The following is a 24,181-nucleotide window of genomic DNA, read 5'->3' as shown; positions in this document are numbered from 1 at the left end:
GAGTACTGAGCTCACTGTGTTTTTCCCTCCTGCATCGCTTCTTAGTGACTCCAGAATGCAGTAAGAGCCAGCCACGTGTGTTTAGCTTGAAGCTAACGGAGGCTGACGCTAACAGCAGCTAAACTGTCCCCGACTCTCCAGGTTGTCCGGTATGATCCAGGTCTCCTTAAATCCAGACACTTGGACTGGAGATCAGAACGAACTGGAACACTTCTGGCTCAGAGCCTCTTAGCAATAGCTACATTTTTACTTCTCTGCCACCTCAAAACCTCGTTGTGAGTACTTGGAAGGTAAAATACCCATTTACGGCGCAGTGTCATGAACACGGGGTCGAACATGGAGATGAGAGGTGGATCTGGTCAAGCAGCCATGTGAGGGCAGATTCCTGTTTTCTAAGTAACATGGCCGTCCTTTGAATAATTTAGTTTTAAAGAATCAATAATTAAATTGTCTGCATCCAGAATCCTGATGCATCTGCAAATCGATTCCTACTTCAGTTTTAGTTCCCAGCAGTATCACCACTGCTGCGTTTAGGTTTTGTCAGGTCCAGCCGACCACGGGAACAACTGGATGGAACAGCAGAGGGACGTCCCCGCACTTCTCTGGGCACCACCCACTCGGCCGGTGGATCTCATCTCCCAGCAGACCTGACGCAGCATCTCTTCCTCTCACGTGGTGGAATCCCACGTCTCTGGTGCTGCCACATTCATGCTGGAGGGGAGGCAGGAAGATGGCGAGCACTGGGATCGGACTGGGGCTGAAGAGCCTGGAGTGGCAGCGAGGTTTAGGTGGACGCAGACCTTCAATAGGGTGTGGAGTTTGCTGGTGCAGCGGACGTGCAGGTGAAGCCGGGCCGAGGCAGCCTGGTGGGCCTGGGGGGGCCTGTTGAGCCAGACTTGGAACATGATAGAGATGCATATCATCTCAGCCACATCAGCTTCTTTTCTCTATGAACTTCTGTTCGGGAATGTGACGGCCTCTCCTTAATCCCTCGTCCCTCCAACAGCGGAGCTGCTGTTGTTCTTGATCAAATGCTTTGCGGCGAGAAAAAGCCCTGATCAAAGGCAGCGCCGCCACCCTGTCCTGGGTTCGTTTAGGAGGTTTGATGCATCAGTGAACGCAGCGCAGCAGCGTCCTTCAAACTGTGAGAGTGAACTCTGCCTCCTGAGAGCTTCGCTTCCTCAGATGTGTTCTGGGGCCGCAGCAGTAGAGACGACCGAGCAGGTCATTACAGAGCCGACAAGATGCATCGATTACACCTACAGTAAATACAGAGGGTAGAAGAAGAAAGTGGGCTTGCAGAGCAAGGAAGTTGTCATCTCCAGGGTTCCCTCCACCAACAGCCAATAGGATTGTTGCAGTAGATTTTAGACGATACGGTGCACACACGTTAATGAGATGTCCAAGTCTGAACGATGAAGGATCTCAACCACAGACGCAGCAGCACAGTTACGTTAGCTTAGCTACGGACAACAAGCTAGCAACAGAACTGTTTGACTTCCTGTCAGAACCTTTGAGAGTAAGACTCAAAAAGCAGCTCTGACAAAACCATAACAAGAACAAAACATTACTGCTTTTACTTTGAAGGCCACATCACTGCACTGGAGAGATTTTGCAGGTGTAACTGATCCAGGATCAGGCCTGACGAGCCAGACAAGATTCTCACTTGTTCTTGTCTGCTGTGAAGTAAACCTGCTTCCAGATCACCAGGATAGTTTTCTCTCTAAATGAACGACACAAACATCTGAGCTAAAGGAGGTTACAGTGTGTAGGTATGCAGTTTGAGTATAAATGACCCCAAGCAGAAGGGAAGGCGGAGCATCTGGACACTGAGGGTCCTTTCCTGCAGGACGGCGTCTGAGTGAAGGTCGTCAATAACAAGCTGTTCACTCATTCTTCACTTAAACAAGAGCAGCTGTCACATCTCACTGTTCTGGGATCAGTAACTAAACCTGAAATAAAGGTGCTGGTCTCTAGGGGTGGGGCTTGGGTGGGGGTGCCATTGCAGCGGTGGAGCAGGAGGGTTCACAAACATCTGTGGAGGAGGAGCATCTGTGGTTGTTGTTACAGTCAGTGACTGATCAGCGCTGATTTATTGATCAGTCAAACCAGAGAAGAAGATAAACCAACTACAGCTGCAATTGGTTGCTCATTACTGAGGCTGCAAGTGCTTCCTCGCCAATTCTGCTCATTAAAGGCGATCAATGCCTCAATCAAAGGTCCATCTGTTTTCATCTGACAGGCCACTCCGCCATTTGGGGCGGGGCCAGATCATGTGATAACAGTGATTCTGGCTGTGGATTTGTTTGTTTGTTGATGGGACTTTGACAAGGTCACAAAACTGAGGATCAGCAACCGGAGAACCACAGGCTTACGGGAACGTTTCAAACACGAGCCCAACAACAACAACAACAACAACAACAACAACAATAGCAACAACAACCACAACAACTTTAACAACAACAATGACATCATTATGGAGACTTTCCTGAAGGCTCCAGACCTCAGTCTAACACCACCCTGAGCTCACTGGATGGTTTAACATTTGTTAGGTGGGAGTCTGTCAGCAGCCTGGAAACGCTGGTTTGCTTCATGAGATGAAGAGGAATGAAGGCAGGTGGAGAAGGAGGGTGAATGAGTGATGGGGGGATTAAAAGGAGGATGAGGATGAGGAAGTATGATGAAAAGATATTAGGGGGATTGATGGCGAGCAAGGCGTGACGAGAGGAGGAGGGACACGAGAGCCATCATGACAGGGGGAAAGGTGAAGGAGGCGGGGCACACAGTGCTGTTGCCGGGCGGAACATGTGTGTTTGGGGGTGGGGTGCTACTGTACACATGGAGGTCACTCAGGAGACGGCGTCAAAAGAGTATGAACGCTCCGTCTACGGCGTCTGAAGTGAGCGGCACTCACAGAAAGCTTTTAACTAAAGTGACAGACGATGTAGAAGCTCTCAACCTCCATCAGCCCGGCAGGTAAATATAGAAAAACCACCGTGCACACACACACACACACACTCACACACACACAGAGCATATACTGCATATACACAGATTCACGTTATGAATACTGTATAGTGGCTCAGAACTCGTCTGAAATCAACGAGGTTTGAAGAGAAAAACAGTGATAGAAGAACCTTTCATGGAGAATCAAAGTTCCAAATCATTCTCTCAATTCACTGCATTTAGGCTTCAGAGGAACGTTCTACAATGATCCTCTTCAACACAGGGAACCTCTCGCATCAGCACATCTAGGAGTCGATGCTGACTTGGTCTGAGATGTTTAAACCAGGACAGTGGACGACGCTAGCAGGCGTTCCTGAAGGCAGCAGCTGACGGCTCGTATGGATCCATCATCTACAACTCTACACCTCTACAACTCTACACCTCTACAACTCTACAATTCTACAATTCTCCAATTCTCCACTTTCCTTTAGCAGACGCTTTTGTCCAAAGCAACGTTCAACACAAGCAAGAATTCAGACTTAATTAAGGAAAAGTCCATAGTAGCGCAAAAGTGCTTCAGTTGTGATTTGGTCACAGGTACTGCCATCTAGTGGCAGAAGAAGTGTTGCCCCCCCACCTTTTTTTATTTTTTTTATTTTTATATAACAGACATACAACATCACCCAACACAGTTAGTGCTACATGGTCACTAAGTGCTGGGTCTTGGACCCTCTGACTGATTCTACCCCAAAGAGGAGCAGAGTCAGGTTCAGTGCCTCGGTGCTCTCTGAACAATTGAGTCTTCAATTGTCTCTTAAAAGTAGAAAGGGACTCAGCAGAACACACAGAGTTCAGTAGTTGGTTCCACCATTTGGGAACAACAGAAGAGAAGAGTCTGGCTAGAGATTTGGAGCAGCGCTGGGCTGGAAGCACCAGGCGTCTTTGGCATGCAGAGCGTAGTGGGCGAGAAGGAGAGTAGACCTGGATCAGGGATTCCAGGTAGGCTGGAGCCGTTCTTGTGATTGTTTTGTGAGCCAAGAGAAGTGCCTTGAATTTGATCCTGGCTGCCACTGGAAGCCAGTGAAGAGAAACCAGCAGCGGGGTGACATGTGCCCTTTTGGGCTGGTTGAAGACCAGACGTGCTGCTGCATTCTGGATCATCTGCAGAGGCTTGAATGAGCCTGCAGGGAGGCCTGCCAGAAGAGAGTTGCAGTAGTCAATGCGTGAGATGACAAGAGCCTGAACCAGAAGCTGTGTGGTCTGTTGGGTCAGGAGGGGTCTGATCTTCCTGATGTTGTAGAGGGCATAACGGCAAGACCGAGAAACTGAGGCCACATGAACCTTAAAGGTCAGCTGGTCATCAATCATGACACCCAGGTTTCTGGCTGAGTTTGTGGGCACAAGTAGGCTCGAGTCAAGTTGGACACTGACCTGAGGCTGAACAGATGGACAAGCTGGAAAGACCATAAGTTCAGTCTTCGACAGATTCAGTTGAAGGTGGCGTTCCTTCATCCATGTGGAGATATCAGCCAGACACGCTGATATACGACCTGAGACCGTTCTGTCATCAGGTGGGAAAGAGAGGAGAAGCTGAGTGTCGTCAGCATAACAGTGGTAGGAGAAGCCATGGGAGCGGATCACTGCACCAAGTGAGGTGGTGTACAGAGAGAAGAGAAGGGGACCAAGCACTGACCCCTGAGGAACCCCAGTCGATAGGCCATGTGACCTAGACACCTTTCCTCGCCATGACACTCTGAAGGATCTGCCTGTGAGGTAGGACTTGAACCACAACAAGGCAGAACCAGATATGCCGAGCTCAGAGTGTGGAGAGGAGAATCTGATGGTTCACCGTGTCGAAGGCAGCAGACAGGTCCAGCAGAAGTGGGACAGAGCACTGACCAGCAGCTCGAGCTCGTCTCAGTGACTCAGGGACTGACAGGAGTGCAGTCTCAGTGGAGTGGTCACACCTGAAGCCAGACTGAAAAGAGTCAAGTAGGTTGTTGTTCCGCAGATGTTCAGAGACCTGGTTAAATACTGAGCGCTCCAGTATTTTTGACAGGAATGGCAGCAGTGATACTGGCCTGGAGTTTTCAACCTGGGCGGGGTTGAGATGAGGCTTTTTGAGCAGTGGGGTGACCTCCTGCTTAAAAGTAGCAGGAAAAATGCTGTTTCCAGGGAGGAATTGACAATGTGTCATGATGGATCCATCATCTATTGTGGAACCATGGAACATCAGTGATCAACACAGAACCATGAAAACAGCAGTGTTCAGGTGGGAGAAGCCTCGATGGTTCTGCTACACGACACAAACGCGTTATCATTATTAGCACGATGGCGACACACTCCACCCACAGTGTGCGTGTGTGTGTGGGGGGGGTGACTGCTGGCTGCGGAGGAAAAGTAGGTCAGAGCGACTCACACACTCACACATTCATTCATCCGTTCATTCACAAACTGACACGCTCCATCGCAACTGGTCAGCGTTCTCAGGTGAGGAAGCTCGAGAGGCCCCACGACCTTCAGCTGGAGCTGAATCTCAGTCCTGAGGGTGGATGTGAAGATGGCGTGGTTCTCAAACTCCAGATGTGAACTACAAGCTCCTCAGTCAGGCGCATCTGCCGAGTAACACGAGCAGTCACCATGTTGGTCTCCTCGTTCTGTGTGTGTGTGTGTGTGTGTGTGTGTGTGTGTGTGTGTGTGGAGGGGCTAGTTTGTAACTGCCGCACTGGTTCGCACCACTTTTGATGAGTTTCTGCCTTTGTAACGTCCTGGCTAAGGCTTTTTTAGGATAGCATGTGCAGCCTTAGCATGGTTAGCAACATCAGCTAGTCAGCTACCATTAGCTAGCTGCTTCCAACATGCCTCTAAAGACATCAGACTCGTATATATATAATATATATATATAATAATCTTTTAAATATATGTCTTTTCTCAACATCATGTAGCCATCATTGTTCCCTCCAGAGAGCAGCCACACAGAATTATGGGTAAGAAGTTTGAATGTATCTCAGCAGACAGGAAGCAGACATCTGATTGGTTTGGAGCCTCTCGACGGCTTGTTCCACGATGAGGGAAACACATGGTAAACCCTACAAACCTCCCCTTTAACTAAAGTTCTGAATCAAACTGTCAGAAAACATGAGGAAACTGATGAGACGCGATGTCATCAAACATTGAGGACGAAGACATTTGGATCTGATCAGACGTTTATCAGCCTCTTGTCCTCTTTTCTATCGCTCTCGCTCATCTTTGTTTTCATTCGAGTCAGCCCGTTCTCTCTGCCTCCCTCTCTGGTGGTCTGGGACTTGATGTTCCATGATTTTCTCCAGCCAGCAGAGTTATTAATGGATCACATACGTATCAGACAAACATGGATCCAATGGTTGCCATGGGAACTGCATCCGCAGCGCCCCAGAAAGGAGGGAGAAAAATAGAGAGGAGGATGAGAAGAAAGGAGGATAAGTGTAGGTGAAAAACAAGATGGGGAGGGGGTGGGGGATGGATGGTGAGAAATAGAGGGATGGGGGAGAGAGAGAAGGAGGGATGAGGGATTACACAGAGAGAGGAGGGATAGAGGTGAGGGGGAATGGAGGCGAGAGGAGTGATGGAGTGGAGCGAGGACAGAGAACAAGAGGAGGAAAGGGGAGAAAGAGGGATGGGGAGAGAGAGAGGACAGAGAAGGAGGGATTAAGAGAAAGATAAGAAGGGGGGGCTTCTTCTATCAGTCTGAAATGTTTGATTCAGCAGAACGAGTGACCTTGGCGAGGAAGACAAAAGCAGCCTGGTGTTCTCCCCCCTCTCCTCCATCGCTCTTCGTCTTTGTCACATGCTGATAAAAGACGTTGCCGCCATCTGAAGACTGAACTGGAAACGCACTTTGACACAATTCTTTCAAGGCAGTTTTTCTTCTTTAATATTCATTAGACTGCAGCTAAATGGCTCCTGTTAGTTCGTCCACATTAATTGTTAATATTTCCATCTTTACTTGAATCATTTGGTCCAGATCCCTCAGGTTTGTACGTCTAACCGTGTAAACGTGGTAATGCTGGAGCTCTGTTACTCCTCAAGCTTCCCGTTTAGCTGACAATTCACAGATTCGCTGCTTGACTAAAGGCACCAGTCGCTGGCTTTAGATGGGTCACTAAGGTTTCCAGGCTGTTTGAGTCATTTGTGTGTGACATGATAAATCAACAAGAGGACATGATGTCATCAGATTCACATCAACTTCTAACCCTAAACATTTGCCTCGCAAGCTGCCTAACAACACATTTAGTCATAAATATGTATCAGCTGACTTTAAATTAAGAAAGAACAACAACAAAAACAAGTAGCTGAGTACTCCTGGTACTTACTTTTGTAGGCTCAGTGCTAAGCTAAGTTGCCATGCTACCAGGTACCTCTCTGGACCCCCAGCCTTATGCTTAGCAATGGCAAGGATACCTCTCCAAAAACACACACACACAGACACACACACACACGCTGCCATCCCTCCCCTCCATAACTCTGCTACCAACGTTCAGGCCATCAGGAGCGAGCGGATCTATGACCACACAGCTGACGGATCAATGAAGCTTCTGCTGACTCATGTTGTGTGTGTGTTAGCGCGCACACACGCTAACCCTAACCACACTTTCCACCCACTACCATTCATTGTGCTAAGCTAGCCCATCCTGACCTGAGCTAGTTGATGTGTTCGACGGAGCAGGTTAGGGATCCGTGTTAACTCAAACTAGCGGGTCTGTTGGCGTGAGCGTCCCCGCAGCCTCACGCGCTAACATTCAGACCAGCTTGTCAGCCATTTAACCCTTTCAAGCAAACTGTTGTTTTAACATTTTTATATCCACTGGCACGAACACTGGCATTGCTAATGAGGTCTGACTCCTGGCTTCAGCGGACCCCCGCTGGGCCCAGGGTCCCGACCCTGACAGCCATTCATCAAATAATCAATTCATCATTCATCTAACAGTCAATCACCACAAATCACTGACACACACACAGAGGATGTCAGGCTCAGGTTAATTAAGTCTTATCAATGACTGCTGCCCCCCCAAAACACACACGCACACACACACACACTGCTCAAGGTTTTTCACTCTGGACGGCAACAGTCTGACATCTGTTGCCACAGAAACGTCCTCTGTAGTTCTAAGAAACTTGTTCCAGCAGCTTATACCACATAAACATGTCAGGAAGGAGCCGGGATTAAGAGAGTCGGGGATTTACGAGTGTCATTCATCGGGTCACGACTGACACGCAGGCACAGAAGACATTCACACAGCGTTCAAACATCGCAGTCTCACTTCCATGGCTGTTCCCGCACACGTATGAGGGAGCAGCATCTTCGAAGTCCAGCTTTCTGCCTGTGGAACTCAGGATGCAGATGAATAATTCAACATGCAGCTATTTTTGCAGTCAGATCTCAGAGGGAGGTGTGAAGCAGCACAGATCAGCAGCGCCGCGAGAACCAGAAGTAACATCGTGTTCACAGACGCTCGGAGACGACGCAGCACCTCGGAGACGAAGGTCCTGGCATAAAAGTACAGGTTTCCACTTTTAGTCCTTCTAATCTTTCACTGACCTTGGAGAGACGCCAGTCACCCCTCAACAAACCACTGTTTACCCTGTCTTTTCTCTTCCTGTACAAAAAAAATGATGACTCATCCTGGACTCGGGGGGGCGTGTCCAATAACAAAGCTCCCTCAGATTTTCCTATTTCCTTCATTCACATTCAGGTTAGCAAAGGGCCAACAGGAAGTATTCAACTTGAGCCTCGTACTTCCGGTTTAACCTATTTTTGATCGATTCGAGTTGATCCTCAACATCAGAGGTCAGTTTGTGTCGGTGCGTTTGCGTGTTTCTGGTGGGGAGGAACATGTTTCAATCACCAAAATCATCAAAAATGAAATCAGACATTTCAAATCTCTGGTTTCAGCTCTGCAGCATTTTCAGGCTCCACACAGTTCCCAACATGAAGCCAACCTCAGTGGCGCTAAACGGCGTTGATCTTATTTGTTTCGGCTCTTCAGTTTGATGTGTCGGCACGTTGGCATCTTCCCACTCAGAGCAGTTCCACTCGTCAGGTTGACTTCCTCCGCAGGTGCCGGAGCTTCAGTCAGATATCGGCACAATAACCCAAACGAGAAAGTCTGAATATGTGATTGATAGTTTAGTGAGCGACAGATGAAGCTCGTCTCTCCTGATAGAGACAGAGACAAAAGGGAGGCGGCTCCATCTCCTCTAAAAATAGACCTCAACAGCAGCACAGCCTTAAATATTTCATTGCCTCCTCTCCCCGAAACCAAGACGGCGGCGCCGAGGGAGGAAGGCTGAGAGGGAAAGACTGAGTGAGGTGAGGAAGAGGAGGAGGGCCACGAGGGGTTCTGAGATCACTACAAAGAGGATGTGTTCAAAAATAGGAAGCAGAGAAAAGCGTGAAAGAGGGAGAGAGGCAAAGGAAGGACAGAGGGAATCTAATCCCCGGCTTTATACGCAAAATAGGAACAAAGTTTCTCCCCAGACTGATAAGAGGGCTCTCGTCTGAGTTCTGCCTGCTGGGTTCTCGTCAGTTGGAAGCGCTTGCATTGATTCGTATTTAAGAAGGAACAAAAGCGTCTTGACTTGAGCTCAAAATGAAACCAGCAACATTTCAGCAAAATTTCCAGCATGAAAAAGCAGATTAAGCAGATTAGGAAACTGTCAGCGACTCTGGCAGGAGGAGGATTTCCTCCCTGGGGCGGCGCCATGCTGCTCGTCCTCGCTGTCACTCTGACCACGACAAGTGCTGCCACCGCCGCCGAGCGAGTTTGAAGGACAGATCGAGTTTAAAACTGCATCTACACAGGAAGTCGTCCTCACACACACGTGAACATACATGAAACAAAACACACGTGTTTGCTTTGTACTGTCAGAGTTTCACTGTGATGGATGAGTCGGCCTGCCGTCCACAGTGGAAACAGATAGATCTCTCTCTCTATCTCACTCACTCACTCAAACACACACACACACACACACACACACACACACACACACACGCCAGACTGTTTTATTTGAGTTGATTCAATCAGCAGAGAGACGAGAGGATGTCAGCGATCTCAGAGAGACAGAGACAGGAAGTTCTAACAGCTCCTGATCAGCTGGTCAGCAGTTGCCACCATCAGTGAGGAGACATGGTGGAAGTACTTGGAGTACCACAACGGTAAAGTTGGTGTATAAATACATGATACAGGACTTCTCATTTTCACAAGGATGGAATCATGAAGGAAATGAGTTATATTGTGGTAACAGCTGATGATGGATGATGAAGACCAAGTTTGCCTCGGTGAGCACTGACAGCCTATTGGACCAATCCCAGCAGGGCTCACTGGGACCAGTGCTCCCAGTTCCTGAGACCAGGTTGAATTTGAGCGGTGGGCTTTTCTGAATGAATGCATGAGATGCAGCTGTACCGTTCGACAGAAATGTTCTCTAAAACCTGGACACTGGCGGTTGAGGACTCAGGCGTGTCACCCGGGGCCTGACGCAGCCCACCGTGACTCAGCGAGCAGCAGCAAGGGGTCTCGCCGTCTGCTCGGTCAAAACCTCCTGCAGAGCTTTGAGGGACATTTCAGCAGACGAGGGCGGTCAGGCAGCTTCACTCACCTCCTGAAGTGGCTGAGCAGCGTTCCCACCAGCTCTCCGATGCGGCTCTCGGTGGCAGGCACCATGCCCTGCAGGCACACCACCAGATCCCTGCTGTCTTTGGTGTGGAACACCACCAGCTGGTCCTTCCCGGGGGACACGCTGACCCCCGTCACCTGGGACACAAGCAACACACATTCCACTGAACACAAACGTGTACACAAGGCCAACACACAGACAGACACGTGACAAGGCTGGAACGTCACCACTGCGCGATCTCGATGAACCCAAACACAGCTCAACGCCTCTACTCAGACACGGAGCCTCCCCCTCACCTCCTCCTGCGGGGGCACGGCAGGAGGGTGAGGATACAGGTGGCGAGTGGCGGCTAATCATCCAGCAAGTTCCCCTTCAGAAACAAATACTTCAACATAATCAGCATGAATTAAAATGAATTAAAGCCTAAAGCCACGTCGCTCTGTCTGCCAGTCGTCCCGCAGTTAATTACAAGGAGCCGATTCCATTTACATTTATATGAAAGGCCTAATTGATAGGAACGACAGCCAGACTTCTAATGAGTCAGCTAATGATTCCCTCTCATTTGTTTCCTCCTCTCACTTCTTCTTTTGACTCAAACCTGTTGGGTACGTTCATCTGTCAAACCATCTGGTACACACACACACCCACACACGACTGTGTACTTAATGGTAACTGAGACATCTGTACTCTGAGCCACTGAAACAAGACAAAACATGTAATTAAGTACAAATGAACTACTCAGGTAACCAAGTACCTTTCTAAGTTTCCGCCTGAGTACTTGCACATGCACCTTCTTCAGTTACTCGCTAGCTGAGTGCAGCTCAAGGTTACGACCTAAACTCCGTGGAGGACAAACAAATGTGTGCGATGCCATTCGCCGCCCTGCCGTGTGGTGACACTGGTGGTGACACTGCACACATCCACCTCTTTGGTTCAACCTTTTATTTGAATGAACACATGGCTACACTGCAGTGGTGGGTGGAGGAGGGAGGTGTGAGAGCGGTGGCGGTGATGGTGGCAGTCGTGGCGGCGGTGATGGCGGCAGGGAAACACAGAAAACATTCTCTGGGAAATGAGCAAAGACCCAGTCGAGCTATTTGTGTGCACACGCCAGAACAACACCAGACATCAGCTGATCAGCCCTGCTGCTCAGTAGCCATGACAACACTGTCTCCTGGGAAGTTGGCATGACAACGGTGGGAGGGGGGGACAGTCGGTAGAAGGGCAAGGAAGGATGAGTCACTGATACGGAGCGGATGCTTCACCGCTTCCTTCTTCAATGAGAGTTGTGTTGTGATGACCTCACTTCGGCAGCCAGGCCTTTAGCTGGTGCATAAATCCTCGCCAGCTCGCCAACCGTCAGCCCGCCTCCTCGCATCCGCAGCCCTACAAGCTCAGCAGCAACGACAGAGCGGAGGGCTGCCGAAGGGCTGCTGCGGTGTTCGCTCCTCAGCGCCAATCAAGAACCAGCTAACTGCTTCCCCCTCTGGCTGATCTCCATCCATTGCCTGATGTTGCTCTTCATCTGCAGTAAGACACTGTCATGGCCGCTCATGGTTCAATTTGACACACTTGAGCCTCCAGGACCGTTGACTTCATACCAAGTTTGTAAATCTCTAGTCCTGAGCTACATATGTAGCTTGTAGCTTCCCGAAAACACCTGGGAACTGTAGTTTTTTGATCATGATCCTCAACAGCAGGAGCCCAGCATTTATTGACATTCAGGGTGTGTTTGAAATCAAGAGTTCCTCATAACAGCCAGCGTGTTGTGACTGTTCCCGTATGGTCCCTGTGTGCGACTCGTCCATGGTCTCAGTCTCAACATGAACAATAACTAACTGTAGCTCCTGCTGCTCTCCGTCTGCCGCCTTCTGGCTCAACTCCACCTCCACGGACCTCATCTCTAATTCTCTCCTGTCACTGTCAGAGAACGCCGCGGCGTGCTGTCACTAAAGATCTCACTCATGACTCTTGATGACGATCTGTTTTGCAGATGAACGTGTCCCACCCTCACTGTCTGACCCTTAAATCAAACCCAGATGCAGAACATGATCAAGGTGGTTTCCAACAATCAAACCCTCTCTCAAGCTGCTCATATGGACTTGAGGACCAAGATGAAGATTCTGCTCCTGCTGCTCTCAGCTACATCCTGCTAATGGTCTGGAACCGCTGTTCTGGATCTACGAGCTGCTCCAGATGGGCTCCAGAGGTGGATCCGCTGTTCCCCCTCACATTACCTCTACACACCACATGTCAGCAACATTCATCGGACTCATTTTGAGGTAAACAAACACAGACAAGTGTCCTACGTTGTAGAGGGGAATGCTCTTCATTGGCTTGTACTGCTTCAGTGGGTCCATCTTGTAGAGGTGGCGGTCAGTGATGAGCACCGCCCTGTCCTCCGCCTTGTGGAAACGGTTGATCTGGGAAAGACAGACGCACAACTGAACACCCAGCAGCAGGAGCAGACCAGAGTGCGGTGGGTTGAGGACCAATGAACCAACCTTGCGGACGTTGCAGGAGAACAGAACCCTCATGAATTTGTCCTTCCGCTGCAGCTCGCTGGCCACCAGCGTGAAGGACGACGCTGTGTCAGGACTGTCACGCTTCTGGCACACAACAAAAAACGCAGAACATTGCTGACTCAATTTTAAATAATCCAAAGACATTGTTGGCCGTCCCAAACATTAACTGTCATTGGTCCACTATGCTGGTAACTGGAATACCAGTTTAACATGAGGAGACGTTGTAGTGGTAGAATCAGACACGTAGCCGGAACTACTTTCCTGACTGGGCGCAGGGATTTGACGCAGCACCTCCAAAGCTCCACTGGAACTTGGGTCAACAGAACCAAAGGTTTGTTGAGGACTAGAAGAGCGACTGCTGCTACTGATGATGAGGAGGAGGGTTCCTGCTGGACCCACCAGCATCCTGGACCTGAGCTAGCTGATGCTAACACTTCCCACCCACTACCAGCCATTGGGCTAAGCTAACTAGCCTGGACCTGAGCTAGCTGATGCTAACACTTCCACCCACTACCAGCCATTGAGCTAAGCTAACTAGCCTGGACCAGAGCTAGCTGATGCTAACACTTCCCACCCACTACCAGCCACTGGGCTAAGCTAACTAGCCTGGACCTGAGCTAGCTGATGCTAACACTTCCCACCCACTACCAGCCATTGGGCTAAGCTAACTAGCCTGGACCTGAGCTAGCTGATGCTAACACTTCCCACCCACTACCAGCCAATGGGCTAAGCTAACCAGCCTGGACCTGAGCTAGCTGATGCTTATACTTCCCACCCACTACCAGCCATTGGGCTAAGCTAACTAGCCTGGTACTGAGCTAGCTGATGCTAACACTTCCCACCCACTACCAGCCATTGGGCTAAGCTAACTAGCCTGGACCTGAGCTAGCTGATGCTAACACTTCCCACCCACTACCAGCCATTGGGCTAAGCTAACTAGCCTGGTACTGAGCTAGCTGATGCTAACACTTCCCACCCACTACCAGCCATTGGGCTAAGCTAACTAGCACGGCTCTCAGCTCCCTGGAGAAGATGATCTATCTGTCTATGTTATTTATTTAGTGCATCAACAGCTACTCACCAGGTAGTTTCCTTCCCAGGCCCTCTGCAGGCCCAGGTCGGCCCTCTGGCCCTTCAGAGCCTCCAGGCCAGCAACCTTGGCCCTCACCTGCAGAACCTCCTCTGGAGAGAGCCCCTTGATCAGTGTCCATGCCCACCACCTGCACACAGGCGAGAACAAACACACTGAGCAGCTGAGCCAGACCGCGAGGAGTCTTGCACTCTGACAGTCCACACATTTCTGTAGGAAGGCGGTTTTCTTCCTGTGCTGCTTCAAAGAGGAGAAGCAAACAGCTGACAGGATGAAAAGATGAAAGGCTGTGATGAGTCTTTGATGGAGAGGGAAAAATCAATGCCCAGTGTGAGCTGGAGGCACCAGCGAAAGTGGAAGATGCTTCTAACGTACCCATCTGGATGAAACAGAACACCAGCAGGCACAATGCTCTCCTGCACCGCCGCCGCCAGTTCCATTTTAGCTCTGAGATTAGGAAAGTGATGGTCCACTTGATATTTTTAACAGTTTGAATGGTTTAATTGACAGGAAATTAACAGGTGAACGTGGACTACACACCCAGCTGGTTTATATTTTGAGCCATGCAGCAGATCAACACCGAAGGTCATTCACTGGACTCGTGTCACCGTTACCTGTTGTAGATGCTCCTGAGAGACTCCTCGAACTTGCGAAGGACTTTGGGGGGGGTGGGCCACTTGACATGTCGGCCGTAGTCCTTCATGGACTGAACATTTCTGAAGCGGCGGTTGACCTCACGGATGTAGGACTTGACCTTGTAGCGACGGTAGGCCTGCAGGATGATGAGGGCCGCCCGCATCCGCCGGTATCGCATCCTGGCTATGGTGCCCCGCCACACCTGGGGGGGCGGACCACAACATGAGCCAACTCAGATTAGGACCCCTCTAACCAAGAACTGAACCTCAAACAAGGAGAACGTGGATGAGATGTAGAACCACTGAGTTTAGATTTTAAGTCATTTAGCAAAAAATTCACCACTCGCTGACCATGAAGGTTAAACATCTGGAACCAGAATGAGCATCTGGTTCCCTTCAGGTCAGAGCCCGAGATCAGGTGTATGGTTCCCAGCTGCTGGAGATATTAGCAGGTTCAGGTCTACGTCAGATCCACCAGTAACCACCAGACTGGTGGATGTTGGAGGTTCAGTTCTACATACATACAGGAACGCGGCGTCAACATCAGGTACGCGTACCAAAACTTCTAAAGTTTGGTGGCATTTTAGCCTGGATACGGCGGATAAAAAGACTACTTGCAGAGGTTGCAAAGCAGACCGTGCTTATCATGGCGGTGATGCACGAACATTTAAAGAAGCCCGTCGGGCAGTTGAACGAAACGGAGTCTGACTCACCTCGGTGAGATTCAACTAACATTCAAGCCAATACGGTTTTTATGACATACACTGTACATTATAAGCGTATTTTCACTATAAAAGAGAGCTTGAGCGTTATGCCAGACGCATTTTAAATTAATGAATGTCAATAAAAGATGTATTTTTCATTGTACCATCTTTCTTGTTTATTATCATTTGCCACATGATTAAATCAACTTCATGCTAAATTTAAGAAAAAATAATAATTATCCGATGAGTCGACTAATCATTTCAATAGTCGGTGACTCGTCGACAACTCAAATAGTCGTTAGTTGCAGCCCTATCAGACCGGTGGATGGTGGAGGTTCAGTTCTACATCAGATCCACCAGTAAACACCAGACCGGTGGATGGTGGAGGTTCAGTTCTACATCAGATCCACCAGTAAACACCAGACCGGTGGATGGTGGAGGTTCAGTTCTACATCAGATCCACCAGTAAACACCAGACCGGTGGATGGTGGAGGTTCAGTTCTACATCAGATCCACCAGTAAACACCAGACCGGTGGATGGTGGAGGTTCAGTTCTACATCAGATCCACCAGTAAACACCAGACCGGTGGATGGTGGAGGTTCAGTTCTACATCAGATCCACCAGTAAACACCAGACCGGTGGATGGTGGAGGTTCAGTTCTACATCAGATCCACCAGTAAACACCAGACCGGTGGATGGTGGAGGTTCAGTTCTACATCAGATCCACCAGTAAACACCAGACCGGTGGATGGTGGAGGTTCAGTTCTACATCAGATCCACCAGTAAACACCAGACTGGTGGATGGTGGAGGTTCAGTTCTACATCAGATCCACCAGTAAACACCAGACCGGTGGATGGTGAAGGTTCAGTTCTACATCAGATCCACCAGTAAACACCAGACCGGTGGATGGTGGAGGTTCAGTTCTACATCAGATCCACCAGTAAACACCAGACCGGTGGATGGTGGAGGTTCAGTTCTACATCAGATCCACCAGTAAACACCAGACCGGTGGATGGTGGAGGTTCAGTTCTACATCAGATCCACCAGTAAACACCAGACCGGTGGATGGGGGAGGTTCAGTTCTACATCAGATCCACCAGTAAACACCAGACTGGTGGATTGGTGGAGTCTTAAAACCCTGGGTTGCTCCCAGGAGTCTGAACCCTGCAGCTCCGCGGTGGTGACGACACAAACATCTCATCTCTGCTGGTTGTGTGAGTCTTGTATTCTGCCTGTTTTATATCAAACCAGATAGATTTTTATGATCAATCTTCATAATTATTAAACCCTTTGAACTGCTGACCAGCTCCATGCTCTTAACCAAGCTAGGACACATTAGCTCAGTCATATTAACATTCTCCTCACTGCAAAGACAGAAGCGGCTCAACTCGATCTCACCACACTCATGGCCGAGTCCATGAGCGAGTTGATTGGTCACAAATAGAGATGAGAGTGAAGTAAGGACCCCCGAGCCTCCACTAACAAACAGGCTGAGAGGCTATCAGACCCCCTGGAACATTAATAATTGATGTAAGTGGGACCCCTGGGAGCCGTAACTCCTGATCCACACCCACTGGGATCACCGCCATATGCTCACTCGCTCACTCGCTCGCTCGCTCACTCACACATCTTTGACAAACCAGTAACAGAGTTCATCTCGTGTCAGTGGCGTTAGTGCGCTTGAGGCTCCGCCCCCTCGTACGTCTCATTGTAATGCTCAGTAATCATGGAGATCATGAATATTTCATCCCTCCAATGTGTGTGTGTGTGTGTGTGTGTGTGTGTGTGTGTGTGTGTGTGTGTGTGTGTGTGTGATAAAACTGTAGAAGAGGTGTTTTCCACCTGATTAAGCGGCCGGAGTGGCAATTTGCCAGAAGGACGAGAGGTCATCCTATGGTTGTGGAAGCGGCGTGAGTTCGACCGAACCAGCTGTAAATATGTGGATGGTGGTTTTGTGGTCATCCTGGTGCTTCACTGACGACTCATCATTTTCATAACCGATACATTGGCTGATTATTTTCCTACCATCAATAAATGTCAAGCAAAACTACAAAAATCAGAAATGCTCATCACAGCTTCTCAACCAGCAACAAATAACGAATTTTCCTTTGATCGACGATTTGTTGCTGCTCTCAAAAAACGCTTGCAGGTAATGAAGACGTTTCAGGTCTGGCGAGAGAGAGCAACTTGCTGAGTTCGTCCCGTCATTCTCAGAAAACCAACCATTAATTTAGATCATGTCATCCCTTAATGTTTATGTAATCATGTGATTTGTCCGCTAATCTGAGCTCAACGCCATCAGCCTAAAACCACAAATCTGTCAGCAGCATGGCAGCCGAGACAGAAACCTCGGCGGAGGAACAGTAGGAACAGAGTAGAAATACAGTAGGAACAGAGTAGAAAAACAGTAGGAACAGAGTAGAAAAACAGTAGGAACAGAGTAGAAAAACAGTAGAAATACTGTAGAAACAGTCGAAATACAGCAGAAATACAGTAAGAACAGAGCAGAAAAACAGTCGGAACAGAGTAGAAATACAGTAGAAATACAGTAGGAACAGAGTAGAAAAACAGTAGAAATACTGTAGAAACAGTCGAAATACAGCAGAAATACAGTAAGAACAGAGCAGAAAAACAGTCGGAACAGAGTAGAAATACAGTAGAAATACAGTAGGAACAGAGTAGAAAAACAGTAGAAATACTGTAGAAACAGTCGAAATACAGCAGAAATACAGTAAGAACAGAGCAGAAAAACAGTCGGAACAGAGTAGAAATACAGTAGAAATACAGTAGGAACAGAGTAGAAAAACAGTAGAACTACTGTAGAAACATAGTAGAAATACAGTAGAAATACAGTAGGAACAGAGTAGAAATACAGTAGGAACAGAGTAGAAAAACAGTAGAAATACTGTAGAAACAGTCGAAATACAGCAGAAATACAGTAAGAACAGAGCAGAAAAACAGTCGGAACAGAGTAGAAATACAGTAGAAATACAGTAGGAACAGAGTAGAAAAACAGTAGAAATACTGTAGAAACAGTCAAAATACAGCAGAAATACAGTAAGAACAGAGCAGAAAAACAGTCGGAACAGAGTAGAAATACAGTAGGAACAGAGTAGAAAAACAGTAGAACTACTGTAGAAACAGAGTAGAAATACAGTCGGAACAGAGTAGAAATACAGTAGGAACAGAGTAGAAAACAGTAGAAATACAGTTGAAATACAGTAGAAACAGTAGAAATACAGTAGAAATACTGTAGAAACAGAGTCGAAATACAGTAGGAACAGAGTAGAAAACAGTAGAAATACAGTAGGAACAGAGTAGAAAAACAGTAGAACTACTGTAGAAACAGAGTAGAAATACAGTAGAAACAGAGTAGAAATACAGTAGGAACAGAGTAGAAAACAGTAGAAATACAGTTGAAATACAGTAGAAACAGTAGAAATACAGTGGGAACAGAGTAGAAAACAGTAGAACTACTGTAGAAACAGAGTAGAAATACAGTAGAAACAGAGTAGAAAAACAGACTGCCAGGCACAACAACTTTGGAACTTCTTTTCTGTTCAATCTTAATTGAACAAGTGAAGTATTTAATTTCACTCCATCCGCCTGTAAGACCACAACTGAGCAATAGAAAACTCGTTTGCTGCTGCGTCAACGAGCGATGAGGCTGGAGGTGAGAGGAAGAGGAGGACGAAGGCTGTCCAGCCCCAGTGATCCAGGCGACGTGGCCTCATCAACGTGTGTGGAATTATGGAGGAGCAACTCACTCCACTATACCTCCTGGCTCCCGGGATGCCGGGGAGCTGTAGGAGACCGCACTCTGGGGACGGCGGATAAATCAGGCCAATAGCCAGAGCCCTGATCGTCCTCCTAGAGACACTTGGACCCGGCGTTCACTGGGCTGCAGCGTCCTGGATTTATGACCTCGGAGCCAGATTGGGATCCATCGCCACAGCAAACGCCGGGCTTTTATTTGGTGGGTCGGCGGTTTAAACACACTCTGTCACGTGTGGAAACATTCACAAATCACTTGTGCCATGACACCAGGTAACCCTGCTACTGGCGACTGAACGGCCCTCCTTAGTTCCCACTTAAAGTTTACCTGAGGGGGCGTGTCCAAGTCATCAGTCTCTACATCAGGGGTGGGCAACCATGTGCCATGGAGGGCCTTAGCAGGTGATTCCACTGATAACACACCTTCAGCCACAGAAGAGCGTTAATGAGTGGAATCACCTGTTTAGGTGTTGGGTTGGAAGGAGAACCTGCACACACACGGCCCTCCGTGGCACACGGGTGCCCTCCCCTGGTCTACATCAATCATACATGTGTTAAGAGATGTAACCAATGCCAGCGCCCCCTCCCAGCCAGGAGCGCCCGCACCGCTGCGTGTTGCTGGGTACACGCCATATCGTAGAGTTATTTTTGTTTTGTTTTTTTCTCTCTAATTTTTTCGGTTTCTGTTGTAAACACCTGTGATGGGCGTGGCCGGCTCAGTGCCAGAGTCCAGCGGGGCCCAATAAAAGACCCCAAAACTGACTTTAAAGCCTCCAAAACCCATCAGCATGTCGCCTGGAAGAGGAAAAAAACAGGAACCCAAACCTGACAAAGAAAGATGGATGGCGGGTCGGCGCCGCTGACACACTCGACTGTGTCTGCGTCCTCTGGGACATCGAGTTGGTGGATTCACATTGCAGGAGGGGGAGGCGAAGTCAGGGGTGTGTGACACAATTTAGTGAAGCTGCAACGTGCTTGGACCAGAGCTGTCACGGGGAAACGTGGCGGCCTGGGACATTATCATAAATCAATGAAGAGCTTGGGCACGCACACACACACGGACACACACGCACACGCCATTCCTTCACTAACCCTCATTAATACGTCATGCAACATTTGATCCGCTCCATTCCGATGACAGTCGGCAGGTTCAGCTTCAAGTGAAAATCAGTCCAACACGTTTGAAGAACAAACAACAGAACGACTGAAATAAATAAATATCAACACGTAAATAAATCAATGAGAATGAAAAATCTTCACCGGCGACATCGACTCAGTTTGGATTTCCTGTCGTGTATCAAACGTTTTAAGCTGTTGCTGAAATTGAACTGAGGGCGGGAGTTTGGGGGCCAGGCCACTAACAGCTGATCCAAGAGGGAGGCCCTGAAACCCTGAGCTCTTGATGATATTTTCAAGGGTTTGGCTGAATTCAAAGATGTAGGTTGTGGATTTTGTTGCCTTCAGGCTTCTCATCAGAGAAGCGAAGGGTTGCAAACAAGGAGAAAAGTCCTGCAGCTACAGAGGCTGCTGGTTCAGGATGCTGGCTCAGGATGCTGGTTCAGGATGCTGGCTCACTCAGGAGAGAAAACCTTCCTTTACAGTCCTGCACAGTGAAAGGACACATTTCTGATTGTCCAGGGGATCACATTTCACAAGTTCAGGTTCAGGATCAAGGATCAGAGATCAGGGATCAGAGATCAGGGATCAGGGATCATGTTTCTGCTGCTCGTTACGGCGACAGGAGGTGGAGCTAATAAGAAGCTTTGATTTTCTAATGCACAATTTTTCACCGAAAGAGAGGACAGACGCTCGAGGACACAACAACAAATAAGGCTCCTCATTGATGTAAGTGTTACTCAGACAAGCCCCTCCCCCTTGGCGTGCTGCTGGAGACATCACGCTCGCCATGTCTGATAAAGCTGCCGTTACACTGAGAATATGTAACGCTTTGGAAGGCGATTAGAGCTTCAGGAGGAAACCCAGAGGGAGGCTTCTCACTGTGATGGCTTGAATGTACAAAATATCCATGACATCACACAGGGAGGGTGGGCGGGGCCCATGAATAACATGCTGGACTGGGAGCTTCTCTGTCCATCACTCCTGACACAGCTAGATGGAGATGATGATGATGATCCCAGAGCGAGATCGTGGGATTAATGTAGCCCCGCCTCCTTTCAGCACCCACTGACAAGAGGAGAGGACATTTGAAAGGCTACCCTGGGACGGTGTCCTCACAGTTGGAGCAGCACAAGCAGATTCACAGATTTTGTTTTCAGTTGTGCTAATTAACGGCTATAATATTACTATAAATACAGGAAGTGCGAGTGAGCCTCGGCAGGCTGACAGTGCTGGCGGCGAGCTGCTGAGCAGCAGAAGGCGGCGTGGCGTGCCAGGTGCTGATAAGGGGATTGCTTGGCAGAGCTGATCAGACTCTGGCTGCCATATTTGTTTGAGTAACAGCGTGATAGAAACAAGAGTCAAAGCTGCTGTCACAACATTGGCAGGGTGTGGGGGCGGGGCCAAGGTGGCGGGGGAGGGGGTGACTTGTGATGAGTTCATGTCTTTAATGAGGAGTGGCATGTTGTGCTTCAGTCATACGTCGGGCGGGGGTCCTGACCACTGTCACCCCACCACCTCTGAAGTGTAAATTTGACCTGGTTTGATTTTTTTTGTCCTTCTTCGTTGGTTTCTCTGCCTGGTTCTTCCTCACTGATTTTTCAGTGTTGTAACAAGCTCATAGCTCCGCCCCCTCTCGAGACCACCACCACAGTTCTTGGCTACATCTTTTCTGTTGCCGATCCCCCAGTTCCCTGACTGACCAGAGGGGGCGCTAGTGCAACGACAGGGACGCATCCCTTCATCTGCAGACACAACCGTTGGTTCCCATAGAAACACCCAACCAAGCCGGAGCCGACACAGGGAGCTGCACCCAACACCCCAGCAGTGGCGCTGCCAGGTCATCAGTCGGTTTCTAACTCATACGAGGTCTGCGGGGTGAGGCTGGGAGGCGCTAACGCAGTGCTAAGGGATTTCATAATTAGCTTCAGTGCTACATTCATGATTCCCGCTGCTCTGGTTTCCCACCCTGAACAGCAGGTTCCCACTCCGTCTCTCGTCCCAGTGGATCTCTTCTCTAGAAGGGCGTGTCCTTCGCCCTTCCCTTCTAGAGCGTCAACACTGACAGAGGTCAAGATCGAACCTCATCCTCAACATCTCTGCTGCTTGTTTCAACACTACAGCTGATATTCCTCTGGGATTGCTTCCTCTGCTTTTCCCGGGAGACACAAGTCAGAGGACGGAGCACCGGTGTGTGGGAGGAGTCCGCCAGGGGTCGCACTGATCAATCACAGGTCAGCTGATCGATCCTCCACAGACCTTGATTTGGCTGCATAATCAAGGGGGCTCGGAGACGAGAGCTCAGGGTGGGGAGGGAATCTGCTGATGGTGGGAACTCGCCAGGACTTCGAGAGCTCAGATGATGTATGCGGCGGCATGTATGTGCTCCGCTTCTACACATCGCTGACAGACTGACGTCCTCTGATCAGCCGTCAGCGGAGACGTGGTATCTTCCTGATGGTGACAGTTCTGTCGATCAAAGTAAGTTAGCGGCACTTTACGTGTTGATCCGACACACGTCAGCGCCGGCGCCGCCATCACGGTGACATTCTCAGCTGAAGGTGTCACGAAACCACTGACGTACAAGGGGTGAACGACAGACTCGCTGCTCAGGATTCAGAGCAGAAGCTCCAGCCTCCAACTGAAGGAGCGACTGACTAACACACCCATGAGGTCAACGACACGAGGCGGCGTGTCAAGACCTCCACGAACACCACACATTCTCACCACAAATGGTTGAATCAGCCCCACAACAAGCCACACACCTCTTACACACTAAAATATTAGAAAAGACATTTGTTTAAAACCCCAAATTTGAACAATTAAGAGCATAAAATCTTAATTCTCATTCAGCGGTCCGACAGGAAGTGGGCATGACAGGGACGAGGCCTGTTTGTAGTCCAACAGGAAGTGATAATGTTTCACGAGCACTTTAGAACTCATGAGTGGATACCAATAAAAGCAGCTGACACCTTCGAAATGAAAACAGCTCCAGGTGATGTTTCAGCTCACTGCCACTGGACGACCAAACATGAGCAGCAACAGGGAGAAGCATCATGTGTCAGGAGCGCGTGGGTGCGGAGGAGACCGGGCCCAGAGGCACCGCCCCTAATAATACAAGACGATATTAGCTCCAGAGATACTTTGCCGCTTGTTTAACTTGCATGAACTTGAGGAGTCGAAGGTTCCCTAGTCTCTCAGGTTATTCATATGCAGAACGGTAGCTGCTGAATTTAAATGAGGAAACGACTTGAAACCATCAGACTCCAATCAGGGGATTCGCGACGACACAGAGCTGAAAATAACCTCTGTTCATCCACCTCATTGATTTAAATTCAAGGCAAAGCAGGAAAAAGAGCGGCTAAAAACAGCAGCTGACACCAGGGGGCCCCTCTGAAGGCCCCCCAGCCATCCTGTCACACTCAAACACACGAAGGAAAAGAACACAAGCTGAACTCAGCCTCTTCCTCTTTCATGCGGCTGGTAAAGAGGAAACTCGACTCACCTTCTGGAGGAAGAGGACGATCCTCTGCACCATCTCAGCTCGCTGCTCCTCCAGGTTGAAGAGGGTGCGCGGCGTGCGGATGAAGACCTTGGTTTTGCCGTAGGCCACGTCGTGGTCGAAGCCGCACCCATGCAGGAGCCTTTTGACGGCGTCCTTGTCTGACGGCAGGTCGTGGTTCGGCCACGTGAACTCAGAGATCATCTTGTATCTGCAGGGGTGAGAGACAGG

At 49.1% G+C, this 24,181-nt stretch overlaps 1 protein-coding gene across 1 annotated transcript in view; it reads right to left on the bottom strand.

The window, feature by feature from the left end:
* Window positions 1–24,181, bottom strand: part of myo1d (myosin 1D) — a 58,240-nt gene that overhangs the window by 5,536 nt on the left and 28,523 nt on the right. Inside the window, exons 16-21 of the mRNA XM_086194858.1 lie at window positions 23,954–24,161; window positions 14,832–15,055; window positions 14,209–14,347; window positions 13,107–13,211; window positions 12,912–13,025; window positions 10,585–10,739 (exon numbers count right to left, since the gene is read on the bottom strand). Coding sequence (XP_086050984.1) covers window positions 10,585–10,739; window positions 12,912–13,025; window positions 13,107–13,211; window positions 14,209–14,347; window positions 14,832–15,055; window positions 23,954–24,161 — 945 coding nt within the window. The remainder of the gene's footprint in view (window positions 1–10,584; window positions 10,740–12,911; window positions 13,026–13,106; window positions 13,212–14,208; window positions 14,348–14,831; window positions 15,056–23,953; window positions 24,162–24,181) is intronic.

Source organism: Aulostomus chinensis, chromosome 23 (assembly GCF_037954235.1).
Source record: "Aulostomus chinensis isolate RoL2024-O1b breed Wild chromosome 23, RoL_Achi_v1.0, whole genome shotgun sequence".
NCBI classification, from domain to species: domain Eukaryota; kingdom Metazoa; phylum Chordata; class Actinopteri; order Syngnathiformes; family Aulostomidae; genus Aulostomus; species Aulostomus chinensis.
Note: the sequence above shows the minus strand (reverse complement) of the source record. Positions and strands in the feature narration are given on the sequence as shown.